We start from the raw sequence: 18,583 nt of genomic DNA, 5'->3' as shown, positions 1-18,583 counted from the left end.
ATTTTCCAGTAGCTTATCTTTGTAGGATGGTGTTGGTGAAACTAGGTTTGTGTTTATGTCAGGAGGCTTTGATGGGATTTGGGTTTGGTTTCCTGATCGGTTATCTAGTGAGAAGTCGCTCATTCTCTCTTATAATTTTAAGACGAAAAATTTATCTTCTTTAAAATGGAAAGTTGAAAGTACCCTAAGGTACTTTATAAACGTGCATAAAATATTTCTTACTATTTCCTTTAAGAATTTACTCCAACGGGGGCTCAACATCAATAATAATAATTGGGATGAGCTTAACCCCGATACCATAATATATATAATAATGTCTCATAATAATGTTTGGGATTGTTATTGTATTTATAAAGCAGTACATAAGTGTAAAAGGGAAAAATACCCTTATTTAGAAGGGTAACGACTTATCGTACAACAACTCCTAGGCTAACATAGTAATATATATATGACAATTGGTTCTTATGTTAGTTGACACTAATATAAAACACAAGGGCTGCTTGCACCCATGTATTGGACCACTATTCACCCTTTAACCCATTCCGCGCCAAAATAAAATTTAAGAAAAAGATCACAGACAAATATTGTTCGGTAAAAAAAGTTGTTTGTAGAATAAGTGGAATACATACCAATAAAAGATAAGAAGATCATGAATTGAGCATATTTGGGGGGTTGTGGGTGAGAAAAAACTGTTGCACACGTCACACGACATGCATTCTTCATAGTAGGATTAATCCTATAAATTAATGTTATCAGGTGAGAAAAAACTGTTGCACACGACATGCATATCAGGTCGAGAGTAATGTTAACAAGGACAAATTAAAATTTTAAAATATCGATTAATTGCACTGAATGCCAAGCAATAAACAAAGAACAAATTATAAGAGGTGCAAGTTACAGAATTGGGTCAATTTGGCCCATACTTCCATCTTCTCCAAAGTATTTTAAAAAAATATAATTTTGGAGAAAAATTATTTTTTCTGCTTTACTTAAAATATAATAGACTATAAGATGAATTGAGCCGAAAGTAGAAGGAAAAGAATAAAAAGAACAAATGAGGGAATAAAAATGTCAGGAGATCAGTTTCTATTCTCCTCTTCACAGACTAGCCATGGCTTCGACAAAAATGAGTTCAGTATCGGCTTCTTAAATTCCATAGAGCCGTGAATGATAAGAGCTCTATTTTAAGAACTGACCATATACTGATATACATTTATCTGTTTTTTAATAATCAGGTTAGTTGATTGTACCTTTATTAATCACTTGTTCTAATTTCTTATAATAACTAAAAATTTGTACTCCAACAACTATTTTCCGTACATACTGTCGCATCTGAACTATGTTGCTTGCGTTTGAAAGTACAAATTCAGAGATTGTACGATCAAAAGCATTTGTTTGTTAAAATCATGTTTTGTACTTCAATACCACACATTTGAGTGTTTTGTGTGGTGTCTAATTTTTCGTGTGCACAGATTATAAAAGAACCTAATTCTTCTATGTGTTCCTTATACTACTGTAGCGGAATAATAAATGCGAAAAGTAAAGAACACGAGTATTTTTACGTGGAAAACACCTGGCTCAAAGGGTGAAAAAACCACGACCTACTACCTAGTAGGATATTTTCTAACACTTCACTAAATTATTGAGCCAAAAACAGCATTTACAAAACTCTTTGTAAATCTAAGGATTACTTCTAACCCTTTGTGGCAACCAGCCTCTAGTTGTTGCGACAACTTCAAGTTAACTCTAACTTGAATACAACATTCAGAGCACCTAGTACAATTACTTCTAGATAAAGCTATAAGGTATAACTCAAAAGCCCTACTATAATGAAACTAGAATAAAAGACAGACACTTGGAACTGGGTCTTCAATTTGATTCATGTAGCTTCTGGTTTGCACACTTGAATCACACAGGAATTACTTACAAAATGCCTTGCTATTTTGCTCTCAACTCACGTTTAACTTCAGCGTTTGTGCGTACCTGTAAAATGAGAACATCCTGCAATTTATAGAGTTAGTAGAATAGAAAATAACTAGCTAGAGTTCTAATGCTATACTCTTCATTGGTGGAAGAGTCCTAGTTATCTTCAACTTCTAACTCCTCCCTTATCTAGGATAGAGTTCTCTCGAGTAAGGAGTCATTCTCCTAATCAATTATGCAACATTTTCATTCAATAGATATCATATATAACCACTTAAGCCTATCTCTTTCACGTGTATGCCTTGTGCCCGAATTCTGCCTGTGTTTTGTGTACATTGTGTATGGACCTGGTTCATACTTGAGTTTCTTTGTCAATCACCAAAACAAACTTCACTTAGGCCAACAAATTCCCCCTTTTTGATGATGACAAACTATGTGCTTTTCATAAGCATAATACCTGTTTCAACTCAGCTCAACATCAACACAATGTTAATATTTTCCATTTTTAAAGTCACAAATCATCAAGGACCAGGTTCATTAGGTTATAAACATCACAGTCCAAGTAAAAAGTGTCACATGCCAAACCGATGGGCCGCGATGGGCACCCGGTACCTTACTCAACCGAGTACCAATATAACGTATCTTTTCGTATTATACTATCATAGATAACTGAGCCAGAGATGCTGTTGTGAGATAAGTAGAATACAACATGTAATACCAACTTAACATAAGATATACTGGCCTATAAGACCAAAATAACCACTCGTACACTGAACATAGGCCGACAAGGCCATACAATCTTTTACTTGACATCTGTTTACAAGCCTCTAAGAATACATAATTATCATAAAGGTCGGGACAGAGCCCCGCCATACCAAACAATACGCGTCTAAATCATACTGACCAAACAAGCAACTCCGGAGCAAATGGAGCGCGCCAATACCTTCCGCTGAGCTGATAGCTTACTTGGAGGACTCGCAACCTGTCTATCGGGACATGCGGGCATGAAATACAGCGTCCCCAAACAAAAGGGACGTCAGTACAAATAATGTACCGAGTATATAAGGAATGAACATCAGTAAATAATAGACATGAGAGAAACATGGAGTAAAAGACTCAACATGTAAGTCTGAATAGCTAGTGATTCATTAATATTTACAATGTCATGCATATGCATATAAATGTCGTACCATGCTTAGGTATACGCGTTCATAACATCATCAAGCCTCTAAGGGCATCCCATCATATCATCTAGGCCACTGTGGGTAAATCATCAACGTATACCAGCTGATTAGGTGGTGATGCGTATATAACGCCATAATCTTTTCCCATATCCCATATCCATATATATATATATATATATATATATATATATATATATATATATATATATATATATATATATATATAACGCCATTTGGTCATGGGTCAATGTAAATGAATGCAATGCATGAGAAGTACGTCAATAAAATCTCTCGGAATGTCATAAGACCATTATGCCTTTGATTAATATCATGAAATAAACTTTATCAACTTACGTATTTTCTGAGACCCATGAACAGATGATAGAATAATAGGACACATGGGGAATCAAGAATATAGGCATCTCTAGTATTTCTATGAATAGAGTCATTTATGGAAGTTGTGCATTTGCTCGTTTCGTTTGTATCGTATGGATCATGCCAAAAAGAAAGAAGGGATAGCCTTAACATACCTAGACCAATTCTCTTGACAATTTCTCTAACACATGTCTTTTGTGACGAACACGTAATGACAGATCTAATTAGGAAAAATTCATATGATATTCTTGCAAAAGATTGCACCGTACTCCCTTAGAATCGCAAAAATCCCGTTGCTATAACATTACGTAGTATAATTTCGTATGAAGATTTCTTGGCTGGAGATCCGTTACATTTGTAGATGTAGAACACCTCCATTTTGGTGAATTTGATCATAATTTTGGATGGCTTTTCTTGCTGAAGAAAATCACGTTTTCCATTCCATATATTTGTGAATTTGAGACTTTAAAGGCTTGGCCAAGATTCCTTCTAACTTTGATTTGGGAGATTCATTAACGTTGCTGGAGTCCTTTTGATGCATAAATTCATGCATCCAACTTCCATCATTGAAAAATGTATTTGTTTACAATAGTTGGTCCAACAACATCCATGTTTGATTTATTTTGTGCCACCACCTCCTTTAGGCTTGATTAGTTGGCAATTTGTTGCCACACTTACATACCCCCATGTGTATAATTGCCCCCTTATAATTATCCAACAATTTTCACTTAAATACTTATCCACAAATCCAATAATTAATCAATTACCCACATAATTAAGAATTATCTCAAATTACTTAAAATACTACTTATTTTTAACACACCTTACTCTCATGGTCATGTAGTACCTTGTATGACACTAGTCCATAATTACTGGATATTATAGCTCGGACCGTATTTTATTCCAAAATGTCAAACTTCGACGAAATTTATTTTCTTCGATTTTCTTACCCTCTCATTACGTCGATTAACTTACGACGAAACTTTAACATACGAAAATGCGGGTTGTAATATCTCATTTTCGAGATTCCATCAATTTACTTATGGCGTACTTTCACGTATGAAAATATGGGGTGTAATAAAAAGCACAACCTATCTTCCCCCTTTTGGTATCAACGAAAAGTTACAGAATTATGTTAGATAACCATATATTAATAGATATTACTCATGGCCTCTGGAGCTAATTCAAATGCAATCATGGAGTCAAGCATCATATATCAATCAAATGGCATTAGCTATCTAAGAAGCATCAACAAACAGCTAGAGCACAAAACAGTTGATTAACATTGATACTAGTCATCCACAAAGCAGATAGAAAAATAAAGATACGGGATCATGAGCAAAATGAACAAAAAAAAATCCCATCTAGGTCACTAGTTTGTCTAATTGGGCTAGGAAGGTTTCAATGTTGTGAAGGAACATGTTCTTGGTTTCTGGCCTGAAGTAGCTTCAACATATCATGAAGAATGCCATCATTCTTCTCCTTCTCCTTTTCAAGCTCAGCCCTGAGAGCATCCCTCTCAGTTATTACTTTGGCTAGCCTCTTCTTCAGCCTCTCAATCTCAGCATCCTTAGCCACACTCTCCTGCACCAAGGCTCACACTTTGCTGTCCACGAGTACCTTTTTGGGTGAACCAGTTTCTTTAGGAGTGGTGTGGACTTCATAGTCACATACAGTCAAAGTGTTTGCCCCAAAGTGATCCTTGTTTGTACCTACTTCCCATTTCTTGAGGGGTACCTTGAAGTGATCAAGTATAGCCATGAGAATGAAATCATAGGGTATGGCATGAGTTTTGGTGCCAATTAGAACCCTATCAAGAAGCTGGATGATAAACCCAAGCCAATTTATTTGCCCCCCCACTGTCTAGACATTCTATAAGGACCAGGTCCATGAATGTGGCAATGTGCCTTCTTTCCTGCCTGGGCAGCTTAACCTTGTTAACAAATTCAAACAACACTTTCTGGGATGGCTTTATCTCACTTTTGTACACAGCCTTGGCCTCTAGCTCTAACTCATTGTCAGCAAACTTCCTTGTAATGACAAGGGAGGTAGGGAGGTTCTCTAGGCTTGGCCATTTGATCTTTTTGTAATCATTATACCCTTCAGTAGGTACACCTAGAATCTATCCCAATTCTTTTTCGTCGAATCTCACAGTCACTCCCTACACCACACTGGTGACTCTGCCATTTTTTATCTCACAATTTTCCATGAACTCTACAATCTCAGCCCTGGCAAACTTTCCATCCATCTGAAGGACCATGTCCTACCAACCCTGCAGTTGTAGTTTTTCCAGCAGCATCATCATGCCTTCCTCCTCCAAGTTTATGAGGAGTCTACCTTTTAAGATGGTTATTTTTCCAAGCTTAACCATCTTGTCCTTCTCTGCATCAGATTCTTCTTTTTATTCACTATCTTCTTTCTTCACTACTTTCACTTTTCTAGACTTCAAGGCAGACTTGGTTCTTTTTACCAAGGTAGAAGGTTATGCTGACTTTGTTTTCGAAGGAGATTTCTTTTTGGAAGTCTTGATTTTCTTTTCTTTAGGATTCACAACCTCCACCTTTTCTGCCTCATCACGAAGGATCATGCCTATCTCCTTAATTTCAACTGCTTCAACAGGCTCAACCACATTCTTCTTTCTCTTTGCAGCAACTTTTTTTTTACTTTCTTTCAAGGCCTTCTCAAGTTCAACCTCACTCTGCTTATTCTGACTCCTTGTAGCTCTTTCTCTTGTGGGAGGAGTTTCTACAGTGATAGAAGAGGCATCCTTTCTCTTCTTATTTGCCCTAGCAGTTCCAGGAATTTTAACTCCTGAACTTTTCTTCCTTTTTGGATTATAGTTGTTAGACACACGTTTCAGTAGATCTTCGAGTGGTTCATGTACTGATGGAACATGTTCTTGAACATTCTTCCTCAATCTAACCAACCCCTCATCAGCTTCTCCAGACCCACTTCTCACTTTTTCTCTCAAACTTTTTTCTTCTCCAGTAGATTCCTCACTCCATACTACCAATCTCCTGGATGAAGATTCAACCACTCCTTTTCTCATTCCCCTCACATCGCCTTGAGCACCCTCACTCTCTTTTTATTTTTTATTTTTACCACCCAATTTTCTAGACTCAATTGTTTCAACCCTAGCCATAGTTCCTATCAAAACAAACCTATTTTCCAGATTTTCAGCAACCCTAGAGATAGTCTCAGATATAATTTCTAGACAAGATGTTACCTGCTTTGTTTCAGATGAAACAATTTCTTTCCCCTCAGTTGTAGACTTGAAAGAATCTTTAGATTTTTGGGGTTCATGTGCCTGAATTGTCTTCAGTTGCTCATTGATTTTCTTGATTTGTTCTATTCGGGCGACTACTTTGCGAGCAAGCATATTGAATCTTCCTTTCTTAGAGATAGGCGTGGTTGAGGGTGTGGTTGAAGGAGTGGGTGTGGATTCTTTGGGTCGCGATAAGGGATTGTCAGAGGTGTTAGCCATTGATGGTTAGAGGATGAGAGAAGATGATTATGTGTGTTTAGAAGATGAGATAAGGGAGAGAGAATTGTTTGGCGGTTGTAAATTAGAAGTGAAGATACGACTAAGGCCAAATCAATTTAAAGAGGGATAATTTGATTGGATAATGACATCTTTTTTAGAAGCTTAAATGTCTAATCAAGCTAGGAGTCAGTTTGAAAAGACGTTAAGGACTCTCCCTAGATTCTAGGCAGTTATTGCATTTTGGGACTCTTTTTGGGTAAAACTGGTTCATTTCGTAACGGATAAGCTCAAGGAGGTTAGGATTAAATGGGACTCTCCAAAGATCATGATCCAAATATAATTATTCTAAAATATGCAGAGTGGAGAGTACGTACCATGTAATCTTGATGAACCAGGTTCTTCATTGAGAAATCTCTTGTGTAAGTATGAATTTTCCAAGAAAATAAAGATAATATCATTAGAGATTAATGAGATATTTTAGCACATGGCACAAGTATACTGATGAAAGTATGAGACTCAGAAAAATACTAATCAAATTAGATGAGGTACTTTCCCTTTTAGTCTGTTCCAAAATAAATGACACATTTCTAAATTTTGAAATAATTCAACTTTAAACTCTTTATTTTACCATTTTTTCCTTAATAAGAAGCTTTTATAACCACACAAATGTCAAGTTTTTACCCCTTAAGCTTTTAAGACCACAAGTTTCAAAAGTCTTCTTTTTTTTCTTAAACTCTGTGTCTAGTCAAACTACCTCATCAAAATTAAAACGGATAGAGTATGTACAAATTCATAGATTTTCTAACCAGTTTGAGTTAGAACTGGTTCCTTTTAGGTGAAAAGATCCCTAATTCTAACATGTTCCTTTCAACGTGATCTCTACTTAGAGCTTTTGTAAAGATGTTAGCTATTTGCTTGCCAATAGCACAAAATTCCACAGTGATCAGACCCTTTTCATAGTTGTCCCTCAAAAAGTGATGCCTAACATCTATGTGCTTAGTTCTTTTATGATGAATCGGGTTCTTGGTCATACTAATTGCACTAGTGTTATCACAAAAGATAGGGACACAACCTACATCAATTTCATAATTGTTGTTTGATCCACAACAAGTGAGCACAACATGAGGCGGTAGTAACATATTCAGCTTCAACAGTAGATATGGCCACCGAATTTTGCTTTTTGGTGGCCCAAGACACAAGACATGAGCCAAGAAAATGTGCCATACCTCAGGTGCTCTTTCTATCCACAAGAAAATCCGTATAATCAGCATCATCATATCCCACTAAGTTGAAATTACTACCATTTGGATACCATAGACAAAGGTCAGTGGTGCCTTTTAGGTATCTCAAGATCCTCTTGACAACAGTCAAGTAAGACTCCTTTGGATTTGCCTGAAATCTAGCACAAAGGCCTACACTGAAAACAATGTCAGGTCTGCTAGCAGTGAGATATAACAAAGAACCAATAATTCCCCTATACAGATTCTAATCAACAGATGAACCAGGCTCATCTAAATCCAATTTTGTTGTTGTTATTATAGGAGTGTCAATTTCTTTGGAATCTTCTATTTTAAACCTTTTAAGCAACTTTTTTATATACTTATGCTGATAGATCATAGTTCCATTTGAATTTTGTTTAATTTGTAAGACTAAAAAGAAATTAAGCTCACCCATCATACTCATTTCAAATTCACTTCCCATTAGTTTAGCAATTCTTTACTTAAATTATCAGTAGTTGCTCCAAGATTATATCATCAACATATATTTAAACTACTAAGAAATCTTTACCTTTTTCTTTCAATAATAAAGTATTGTTATTTTTACCTCTCTTGTAGCCATGCTCAAGCAAGAATTTTGATACTCTTTTATACCATGCTCTTGGAGCTTGCTTGAGCCCATAAATTGCCTTGTCAAGCTTGTACACTTGATCAGGACATTCCTTGCTTTCAAAGCCCGGAGGTTGCTTGACAAACACTTCCTCCTTTAGATAGCCATTGAGGAAGGCACTCTTGACATCTATCTGATGGAGAGTGAATTCCATGTAAGCAGCAAAGGCTATAAGGAGTCTAATTGCTTCCAATCTTGCAACTGGAGCAAAAGTCTCATCATAGTCTATGCCCTCCTCTTGACTATATCCTTGAACCACCAATCTTGCCTTGTTTCTTGTAATTGTTCCATCTTCATCAAGTTTGTTTCTGAAGACCGATTTTGTACCAATTACTGATATGTCCCTGGGTCTTGGTACCAGATGCTAAACTTGACTTCTTTCAAATTGGTTGAGTTCATCTTGCATTGCATTCATCCAGTCTGCATCCTGCAAAGACTTAACAACATTTTTAGGTTCAATATGAGATAAAAAAATCATCAAAAGCATAAAGATTCTTCAAGGAAGATCTGGTTTTGATTCCAGAGGTTGGATAAGTAATTATGTTCTCAATGGGATGAGAACTTTGATACTTGTAAGGTTTCACAACCAGTTGGTTTCCCCTAGATGTTCCTTCAATTTTTTGTTACTAAGGAATAGGTTCATGGACAGGTTCTCTCGAGGTTTGAGGATCAGTTCCTCTTTGTTCAATTCCCCCTGTCAAGTTACCCTGGGTGAAAGGACCTGTTCCATCACCTGTTCCTTCCTCTGGTGCAACTTCAGTATAGGCTGTGGTTTTATTTGAGTTTCTTACCAGCCCAATTAATTCATCATCATGTTCCTGCCTTTCAGAAAGAATGTTAGTTATGTCAAAAACCACATGTACATTTTTTTCTATACACATAGTTCTTTTGTTATAAATCTTATAAGCTTTACTATGTGAAGAATATCCCAAGAATACTCCCTCGTCCCTTATGGGATCAAACTTACCTAGGGAGTCTTTACCATTATTATGCACAAATCACTTGCATCCAAATGCCCTAAGATGGGATATATTTGGCTTTCTCCCTTTAAGTAACTCATAGGGAGTCTTATCAACAAGAGGTCTAGTCATGCACCTATCTATGATGTAACATGCAATATGCACAGCTTCTGCCTAGAAACTATGGAGCAGTTTATTAGAAAGAAGCATAGTCCTAACCATTTCTTCCAATGTCCTATTCTTTATTTTAACTACTCCATTTGTTGTGGAGTCCTAGGAGCAGAAAAAATATGATTTATTCCATGCTCGTCACAAAATTTAGCATTCTCAAATTCAGTACCATGATCAGACCTAATTGATGCAGGTTGATTACCTAGTTGTTTCTGAGTTTTTCTAACAAAAGAAGTGAACATGTCAAATGCTTCATCTTTAGATGTTAAAAATAATTTCCAAGTAAATCTAGAGTAATCATCAACAAACACCATACCATATCTCTTACCACCTCTGATCAATGTCCTCATTGGTCCACAAAGATCTATATGGACCAGTTCTATCGTCCTGGTAGTGCTTACTACTTTCTTGCTTTTGAAAGAGGATCTTACCTGCTTCCCCCTTGCACAAGCCTCACAAACTCTATCTTCCTTGAACTTAATGTTAGGTAGCCCTATCATCAAGTCCTTGGAGACTAGTTTGTTGAGTTGATTTAGACTGCATGTCCAAGTCTCTTGTGCCAAAGAAGGGGATCATCATCCAACACACCTAAGCAAGTGAGTTCATTATCGGAAAGTGTGGACAGATCCACAATATATATGTTGTTCACTCTTTTTCCTGCAAAACTATATTGCAGTGGTAAGATTAATCACAAAGCATTTTGTAGAGGTTAATGCTATCGTGTTATCTCTATCACACAATTGTGATACACTTATTAGACTGTACTTCAGTCCATATATGAAGTAGATATTCTCAATAGAGTGAGAATCAGTCTTACCTACCTTTCCAACCCCGATGATCTCACCTTTATTTCCATTTCAAAAGGAGACATTACCTCCTTTAAGGAATTAGTTCTTGCTTCCTGTCATGTGCTTTGAGTAACCACTATCCATGTACCATATTTGGCTGCTTCCCTTCATTTGGACCTGCAAAAATAAATTAGGAGTTAGTCTTAGGAACCCAAACTAGTTTGGATCCCTTTCTATGGGCAGAAGGATGAATCAGATTCTTTTTAGCCCAACTTGGTAGCCTATTCTTCCCTTCAACAAATTCTTTGTTCTTTTGACTTGCCTTTTCTTTTGCAGTGCATTCATTTTTATAGTGACTTGTTTTACCACAGTGTGTGTAAATCTTGTTCTCAGAAAGTGTGAGGTACTTGCTTTTGGGATCCCACTTAGGTGTCGGGTTCCCAAAGCCAAGTCATCTTATGTTGCTGCTATGGTGTTCTTGTAGCCATGAAAGTGCATCGGATTATCTGTTCCATTTACAGGTTCTGTTTAGCTAATGTTTGACCTTGCTTATATCCTATTTTAGAATTCTTACATGTTCATCTCTCTTGTACAACTCATCCTTCATTTTTCCTACATTTTCTTCTAAAGTGAGTTGTGTGTGATCAACTGTATTTTGCTTGTTCCTAGTTTCAATTTTAGATTTTTAGATCTAAGCTTTAGGACAGTTGAGTCAAGTGCAAGAATCTAGTTCTTCAACATAGTATTTTCACTTACAGTTTCACTAACTCTAAGTTCCAGGTTTTTGCACTTGGCCTTCAAAATCACACATTCTTTAGACAGTTGTTCCTTTTCGTCATTTACATCCTCAGATTCATCAATTAGCTCCAGTAGTAACTCAGATAACCTTTCTTTAGACAAAAATTTAATCTTGTCTTTGACATGAAGGACACATACCTCAGTTTTTTCATTAGATTCTCCAACGGCCACAAGTGCTCGTTCATCCTCATCCTCATCATCTGAGCTTTCTCTCCAAGCAGCGAACATAGCCTTGGTTGATCCTTTGTTGTTATTTTTCTTGGGTTGAACCTGTTCCTTCGTTCAGCTCTTTTTTTCTTCTATTCAATTTCCTACAAAAGACAGTTCTTGATGAGGTGATCAGTCTTTCCACACTCATAGCAGCCATCATTGGTTTGCTTCACAAGAGATTTTGACTTGCTATAACACTTTTTGAAGAGCCCTTTCCTCTCCTCAGGTACTTCTTGAAGTCCTTGGTGATCATAGCCATTTCATCATCTTCCATATCGTAACCTTCAGTGATTCTGAGTGCCAAGCTCATTTTCTTCTTAGGTACATCCATTTTCATGGTTTGTCTCCTATGTTCATAGGCAGTGAGATTTTCAAGTAATTCATCCAGTGGGAGAGTGGCAATATTCTTTGATTCCTGGATGGCAGTGATTTTGCTCTCCCAAGTGATAGGAAAAACCCTAGTTAGTATCTTCTCGACTCTATCTTCTTCAGTAATAATCATTCGAAGAGATTTTAGCTCATTTGTCAGTGTAGTGAACCTTGTGTACATTTCTTGAATGGTTTCTCCTTCCTTCATAGCAAAGTTCTCATACTGAGAGTACAATAGAGTTCCTCTGGATCTCTTCACCTGAGGTGTTCCTTCGTGAGCCACTTGCAGTGTGTCCCAAATTTTCTTAGCATTGACATAACTTTGGGTTCTGTTGTACTCATCTGGACCAAGTTCACAAATAAGTTATTTCTTGGCTTTAGCATTCTTTTTCCACTTCTTCAAGTCCTCAGCAGTGCAATCCGCTCGTCTTTGGCACATCTACTCCTTCAACATTTTTCTTCAAGGTAGCTAGTGGACCATCGGTGACAATGTCCCATAGCTCATAGTTCTCTCCTATAATGTGATCCCTCATCCTGTTTTTCCACCAAGAGTAGTGTTGGCCATTAAAGAGTGGTGGCCTAGTAGTGGATTGTCCTTCCCAGTATCCATGTGGTGCACTTATGTTGATCTTCTCCTAAGGAGTAAACCTCTTTAAGGATAACCTGCTCTGATACCAATTGATATTTTGCGTGCATAGATTATAGAAGGACAAGGTTCTTCTATATGTTCCTTATACTACTGTAGCGGAATAATAAATGCGGAAAGTAAAGAACACAAGTATTTTTACGTAGAAAATACCTAGCTCAAAAGGTGAAAAAACCACGACCTACTACCTAGTAGGATTCTTCCCAACACTTTACTAAATCACTGAGCCAAAAATAATATTTACAAAACTCTTTGTAAACCTAAGGATTACCTTTAGCCCTTTGTGGCAACTAGCCTCTAGCTGTTGCGGCAACTTCAATTTAATTGTAACTTGAATACAACACTCAGAGTACCTAGTACAATTGCTTCTAAATAAAGCTGAAAGGTACAACTCAAAAGTCTTTGTACAATGAAACTAGAATAAAAAACAGACACTTGGAACTGGTTCGTCTATATGGTTCATGTAGCTTCAGGTTCGCACACTTGAATTACACAGGAATTGCTTGTAAAATGCCTTGCTATTTTGTTCTCAACTCACATTTAATTTCAGCGTTTGTGCGTACCTGTAAAATGAGAACATCCTGCAATTTATAGAGTTAGTAGAATAGAAAATAACTAGAGTTCTAATACTATACTATTCTTTGGTGGAAGAGTTCTAGTTATCTTCAGCTTCTAACTTCTCCCTTATCTAGGATAGAGTTCTCTCGAGTAAGGAGTCCTTCTCCTTATCAAAATGGAGAGAGTTAACAACTTCGGGAATTGAATTATGAAAATGAAAGAGGTTACCGTTGAGAAAAATTTCTCTGTCCAATTAGTTAATATGGTTGATTTTTTAAAAAGCTAATGAAGTCTTAGTCTTCACTTGAAGAAGAGCTCTCGAGCTCAATTTATCATTGTCGTGTGAGAATTTATGTTTAATCTTTCTACTAGTGTGTGTTGGTCAATTCTCACTACTTGAATTTGCTTTTTGGGTAGAATTTCGCCCAAAGCTCATTTTTTATCAGTGCTAGTTGTCAAATTACATTTAAATCAGTTCATCTCACTATAAACAGGGGCGGAGCCGGCCTTTTGGCTACGGGTTCGGCCGTCGAATCCAGTAGCTTTGGTTCAAACCTTATATTTGTCTTAAGAAATTCATTGAATATACACAAATTATTAAGTTAGAACCCAGTAACTTAAAAGAACTTGAATCCTGAACCCATAAACTTCAAATCCTGGCTCCGACTATAAATAAATGATTGAATAAGAACGAAAATTTAATTGTATATTCAAATAGGGGATCACATTCCATGACTACTCCAGTTGCTGAACTCAAAATGAAAAATCATCTTTCCTTTCTGAAGTGTCAATTTAAACAGATTACACGTCAAAAAGAAAATCAATGATAACCTACTTTTACTCTTCTTTATTTAAAAGATAAATCAGAATAGCAAAAAACATGTACTAATACATTTCTCCCTTCTTTTTTTTTTTTTTTTTTTGTATATTAAGTAACAGATACTTCTTAATTAATTATAGTGTAAAACCATATCAAAACATTTCAATAAAGAGAATGCACACTGTCCCAAGGAACCTTACAGGTGAAAGCATGTAACTTAAGGAAGCCTACTAAATTAATAAGTAATTGATGTTGGTAGTTCTTCAAAGAAAAATAATTAGTGAAATGCGACTTATGTGTGAAAATTGTGTGACCTTTTTCATTTAAATGTTTGACATTCAGTGATATCAATTTTTTATTCACATCTATATGTTAATAGTATAAAGTATTTAAAACTTTATAGTCAAAGAAGAACAAATATGATTTCTCAAATAGCCATACCGTATTCTTTCTGAAATGAATGGGGTAGTTTACAAGCTCATATTTCTCTTTGTTTTTGTTGAGGAGCTATGCTTTGGCGCCAGATGAAAACATGCGGAGATGTAGTTAGATAGAAAAGAAGAGAAGCTCCAAACTAATTCCATTAGATGAACAGAAGAAAATGAAATTTGTACTGTGTTTACAACTAACTAACTGCTATTAATACAACTCAACTAACTACCGACTTTACTTAACTTAATCATAGCTCATTGACAGTTGTACATCTACACACCTAGAGTTCTCTACACTCCCCCTCAAACTGAGGAATGAAAATAGGTTCTTCATTCCCAGCTTGCTCATTAAGTATTCATGTTGTGGACAACAAAGACTCTTTGTCAGCACATCTACAAGTTGTTCTTTGGTTCCAATATGCTGTGTCTGAACCAGATCTTCTTGAATTTTCTCCCTCACAAAATGACAGTCTATGTCAATGTATTTTGTCCTCTCATGAAAAATGGGAAGAGCTGCAATTTGAATGACAGCTTTGCTATCACAGAATAGTTGTGATCTTTCACATGTATGTTTTTCAGACTACTAATGCTTCTCAAGACCTTTAGAGGTGAATGTCCAAGCCTCATATGCTACAAAGATATGCTATCTCAAGATGTATGCTCACCCTCAGTTTTATTCTTAGTACTGGAAATAGAGATGCTATCTACACATGAACTATTTACATATGAAGTAGGTAGGCTATGTTTACTTGCAGAATCAGAACTGAATCCTCTTTGTGGACTAGCTTTCAGTATGTAGAGGCCTAGATCCTCCTTATCAATCCCTATCACCTTTCCACTGAAGAGTTCCTGAAACAAGCAGAAATCAAGAAAGAATATTGCTAGACATTTTAACTCTTTTATGATCTTAGAGAATGATAATAGATTGTACTTGAAGTCTGGAATATATAGAACATTATGAAGAGTTCTATCTTAAAAATGTGTGAGTCACCAGTTTTCTTAATGGTTACTTGTTCTCCAGTAGGTAGGTGCACTCTATTAATTTCCAAACTTGTCAACTCCTTGAATTTACTTAGCAACCCCAAGTTATGCACCATGTGATTAGTAGCCCCTGTGTCAACTATCTAGTTATTATCAACTAGATTAGACATAAGAGATGTGGTAATACCTGCAGGTCCTACTTTAGCTGTGTTGGTCACAGATTCAACTTCCTTTCCTTTGTGTAGATAAGGAGTTCCCAACAGTCTGAGAACTGGACTGGGATAGATTTTGTTGTATATCAGATGTTGAAGGTGTTGAACTAGTATTGATCACATTGTTGGCATAGTTATTAGGTCCTCCTCTTTTCTTTTTATACTTGAAATCTGCTGGATAGCCATGTAGCTTATAGCAATTATCCTTTGTGTGACGCTTAAGCTTGCAATATTCACAGTAAGGAGGAGCCTTCCCATAGTTATTTCTAGGTCTGTAACCACCTCCATTTGCTCATTTGTTACTTAAGAGTGAAACATGTTCTCCATTCTCAGTACCAACACTAATGGTATTTCCTCCTCCTATTTTCCTTTGGCTTTCAACATTAACAATCATACTATAAGATTGATTTATGTTTGGCAGTGGTCTAATCGTGAGAACTTGATTCTTAGCATTCTCATAAGACTCATTTAAACCAAACAAAAATTGGTACAGTTTTTGCAATTGATATTGTTCAGCATGTTTCCTGGACTTAGGACATCCACAATAGGATGGAGGAGCCAGAGTTTCATATTCATCCCACAGTTCACATAGTCTAGAAAAATATACAGATACTGAGGACACTCCCTTGACTAATGTGGCAATTTTCTTATGCAAATAGCACGCTTTAGATGCATTTACTTTGTCAAACCTCTCTCTTAATTCTTCCCACACCTTATATGCATTAGAGGCATATATTACAGTGCTAATTAGACTTGGATAAATTGTATTCATTATCCATGCTAACACAATTGCATTATGCCTATCGCACAACTCATGTAGACTAACACCATACATCTCCTTTCTATATATTCCTAGCACAAATCCTAACTTGTTTTTACCGTGAAGAACAATTTTCATAGATCTACTCCAAATCGTGTAATTTTTAGAACCTTGAAGTTGTATTGAGATGAAAACAGAACCTTGAGTGTCTGAAGGATGAATGTATAGAGGAAGATTCTATGAACAAGCTCGAGATTCTTTGTGTTGTGTGATTGAGCCGCTGGTGTACTTGAGGTTTAAGCAGACGACACTTCTTCATCAATTGCCATTGTTGCGACACAAATTTAGCAGAATCACTTCCTTATCTCTTCACCAAATCACAATAGAGCACTGAATTGTACTCGTAATTTCTCAACAAAACAAACATATATGTTCTTCAAGTTTCAGCCAGATACAGAAAACCCTAAATTTGGAACTTTTCTACTAGCTAAGAAATTGACTAAACAATTAATGCTTAACACTCGTCTGATGTTTGCTGAGCTAAGAGATCTAACTCACAGCTTTGATACCAAGTTGAAGAGCTCAGCTATGGCACCAGACAAAGGCATGCAGAGATGTAGTTAGAGAGAAGAAAATAGAAGCTCCAAACTAATTCCATTAGATGAGAAGAAGAAAATAAAATTTGTGTAGTGTTTACAACTAACTAACTGCTATTTATTCAACTCAACTAACTACAGACTTTACCTAACCTAATCACAGCTCGTTGACAGTTGTACACCCACACACCTAGAGTTCTATACAGTTTTTTATCTTGAATGAGTTGACGCCTGGTACTGAACTTCTCTTCTCATTTGGATTTAGGAGGATCAATTGATGGATTTGTCCTATGATTTTATTGAATACCACTCTTTCAATTACTTATTTCACATATTCATAAGTGCGAACCCGATTAAACGAATTAAGAATTTTTTTTACATATATTGTTGTACAAAAATGTCTAGAACTTGTCTTTAATTAGGAGAAGAAAATAATTTCTTTTGATAACATGGCTAAACCTGCTACAACTTGAATCGTTTATTAATGAAACTTTGTTTTACCTGCAGAATGTATAAAACTATTTAAAAACTACATACCAGCTTGTATACGGTCAAAACAGTTTCAACCTTCGTATGATTAGTCAAGATTGGAACATAATAGACCGAAAGCCATCTTCATAATATCGAGTATGAGATCTGAAGCCACGTTACCGAGCTCAAATTTTTGGTACCGATAAAATACCGAGCTCGAAGTCATTAACGAGCTCGAATCCAAATCGAACTATGATGCGAAGCGAAGTTATCGAGCTTGAGAGTTAGAGGCCGACCAATACCGAGCCAAAGTCAATACCGGGCCCCGAGTCAATATCGAGCTCGAGTCAATATCGGGCTATAAATCTGGAAACCAATCAAAACCAAGTCCGATCAAGATCGAGCCATGGGACAAGATTTGTTACAACCGCACTAAGGGAGAGAATATCGGCGAGAATTAGAAAAAAACTAATCTATCATAGGTTTCCCACTATGTATTTTTAATTATATCCAAAGTAGGAACCCTCCACTATAAGAGGGATGGCTATTATTTCTGTAAGGGGGTCCAACATTAAGGCATACATACACTCTCATATTCAGATATTACCATTCATAGAGAAATAAAGTAGAGATTATCCTCTTGTGAGCTTTATATATTGATTCATCTTGCTTATTCATAAAATCATTTTCTATTCAATATTGGTTCGTATTTCATTCTTTACGATCAATATTCGATATATTTTTACTTACTTTGCTGATTTGTGCCAAGTTATACCACGTACCCTTAGAACTGCATATAAATTCAACTCTATTTATTTTTCAGGTAAGCAGTTTGGAGCCCACCGTGGGGTTAAGGATAACAGTGGTTTTTTGGTACAAATCTCTACAAAACACACCATTTTACGCTTGCTCTCGGAAGTGTTTATGATTTCAGGTTAGAAACAACGATCTCTGAATTAA

The 18,583-nt window shown here is 36.3% G+C and overlaps 1 protein-coding gene across 1 annotated transcript; it reads right to left on the bottom strand.

Annotated features, from left to right (window-relative positions):
- Nucleotides 1-16,088: 16,088 nt before the first annotated feature.
- Nucleotides 16,089-16,694, bottom strand: LOC138894368 (uncharacterized). The gene has a single exon (XM_070179063.1). The coding sequence runs from the start codon at nt 16,692-16,694 to the stop codon at nt 16,089-16,091; it is 606 nt and encodes a 201-aa protein (XP_070035164.1).
- Nucleotides 16,695-18,583: the final 1,889 nt, after the last annotated feature.

Source organism: Nicotiana tomentosiformis, chromosome 6, assembly GCF_000390325.3.
Source record: "Nicotiana tomentosiformis chromosome 6, ASM39032v3, whole genome shotgun sequence".
Classification (NCBI taxonomy): Eukaryota; Viridiplantae; Streptophyta; class Magnoliopsida; order Solanales; family Solanaceae; genus Nicotiana; species Nicotiana tomentosiformis.
Note: the sequence above shows the minus strand (reverse complement) of the source record. Positions and strands in the feature narration are given on the sequence as shown.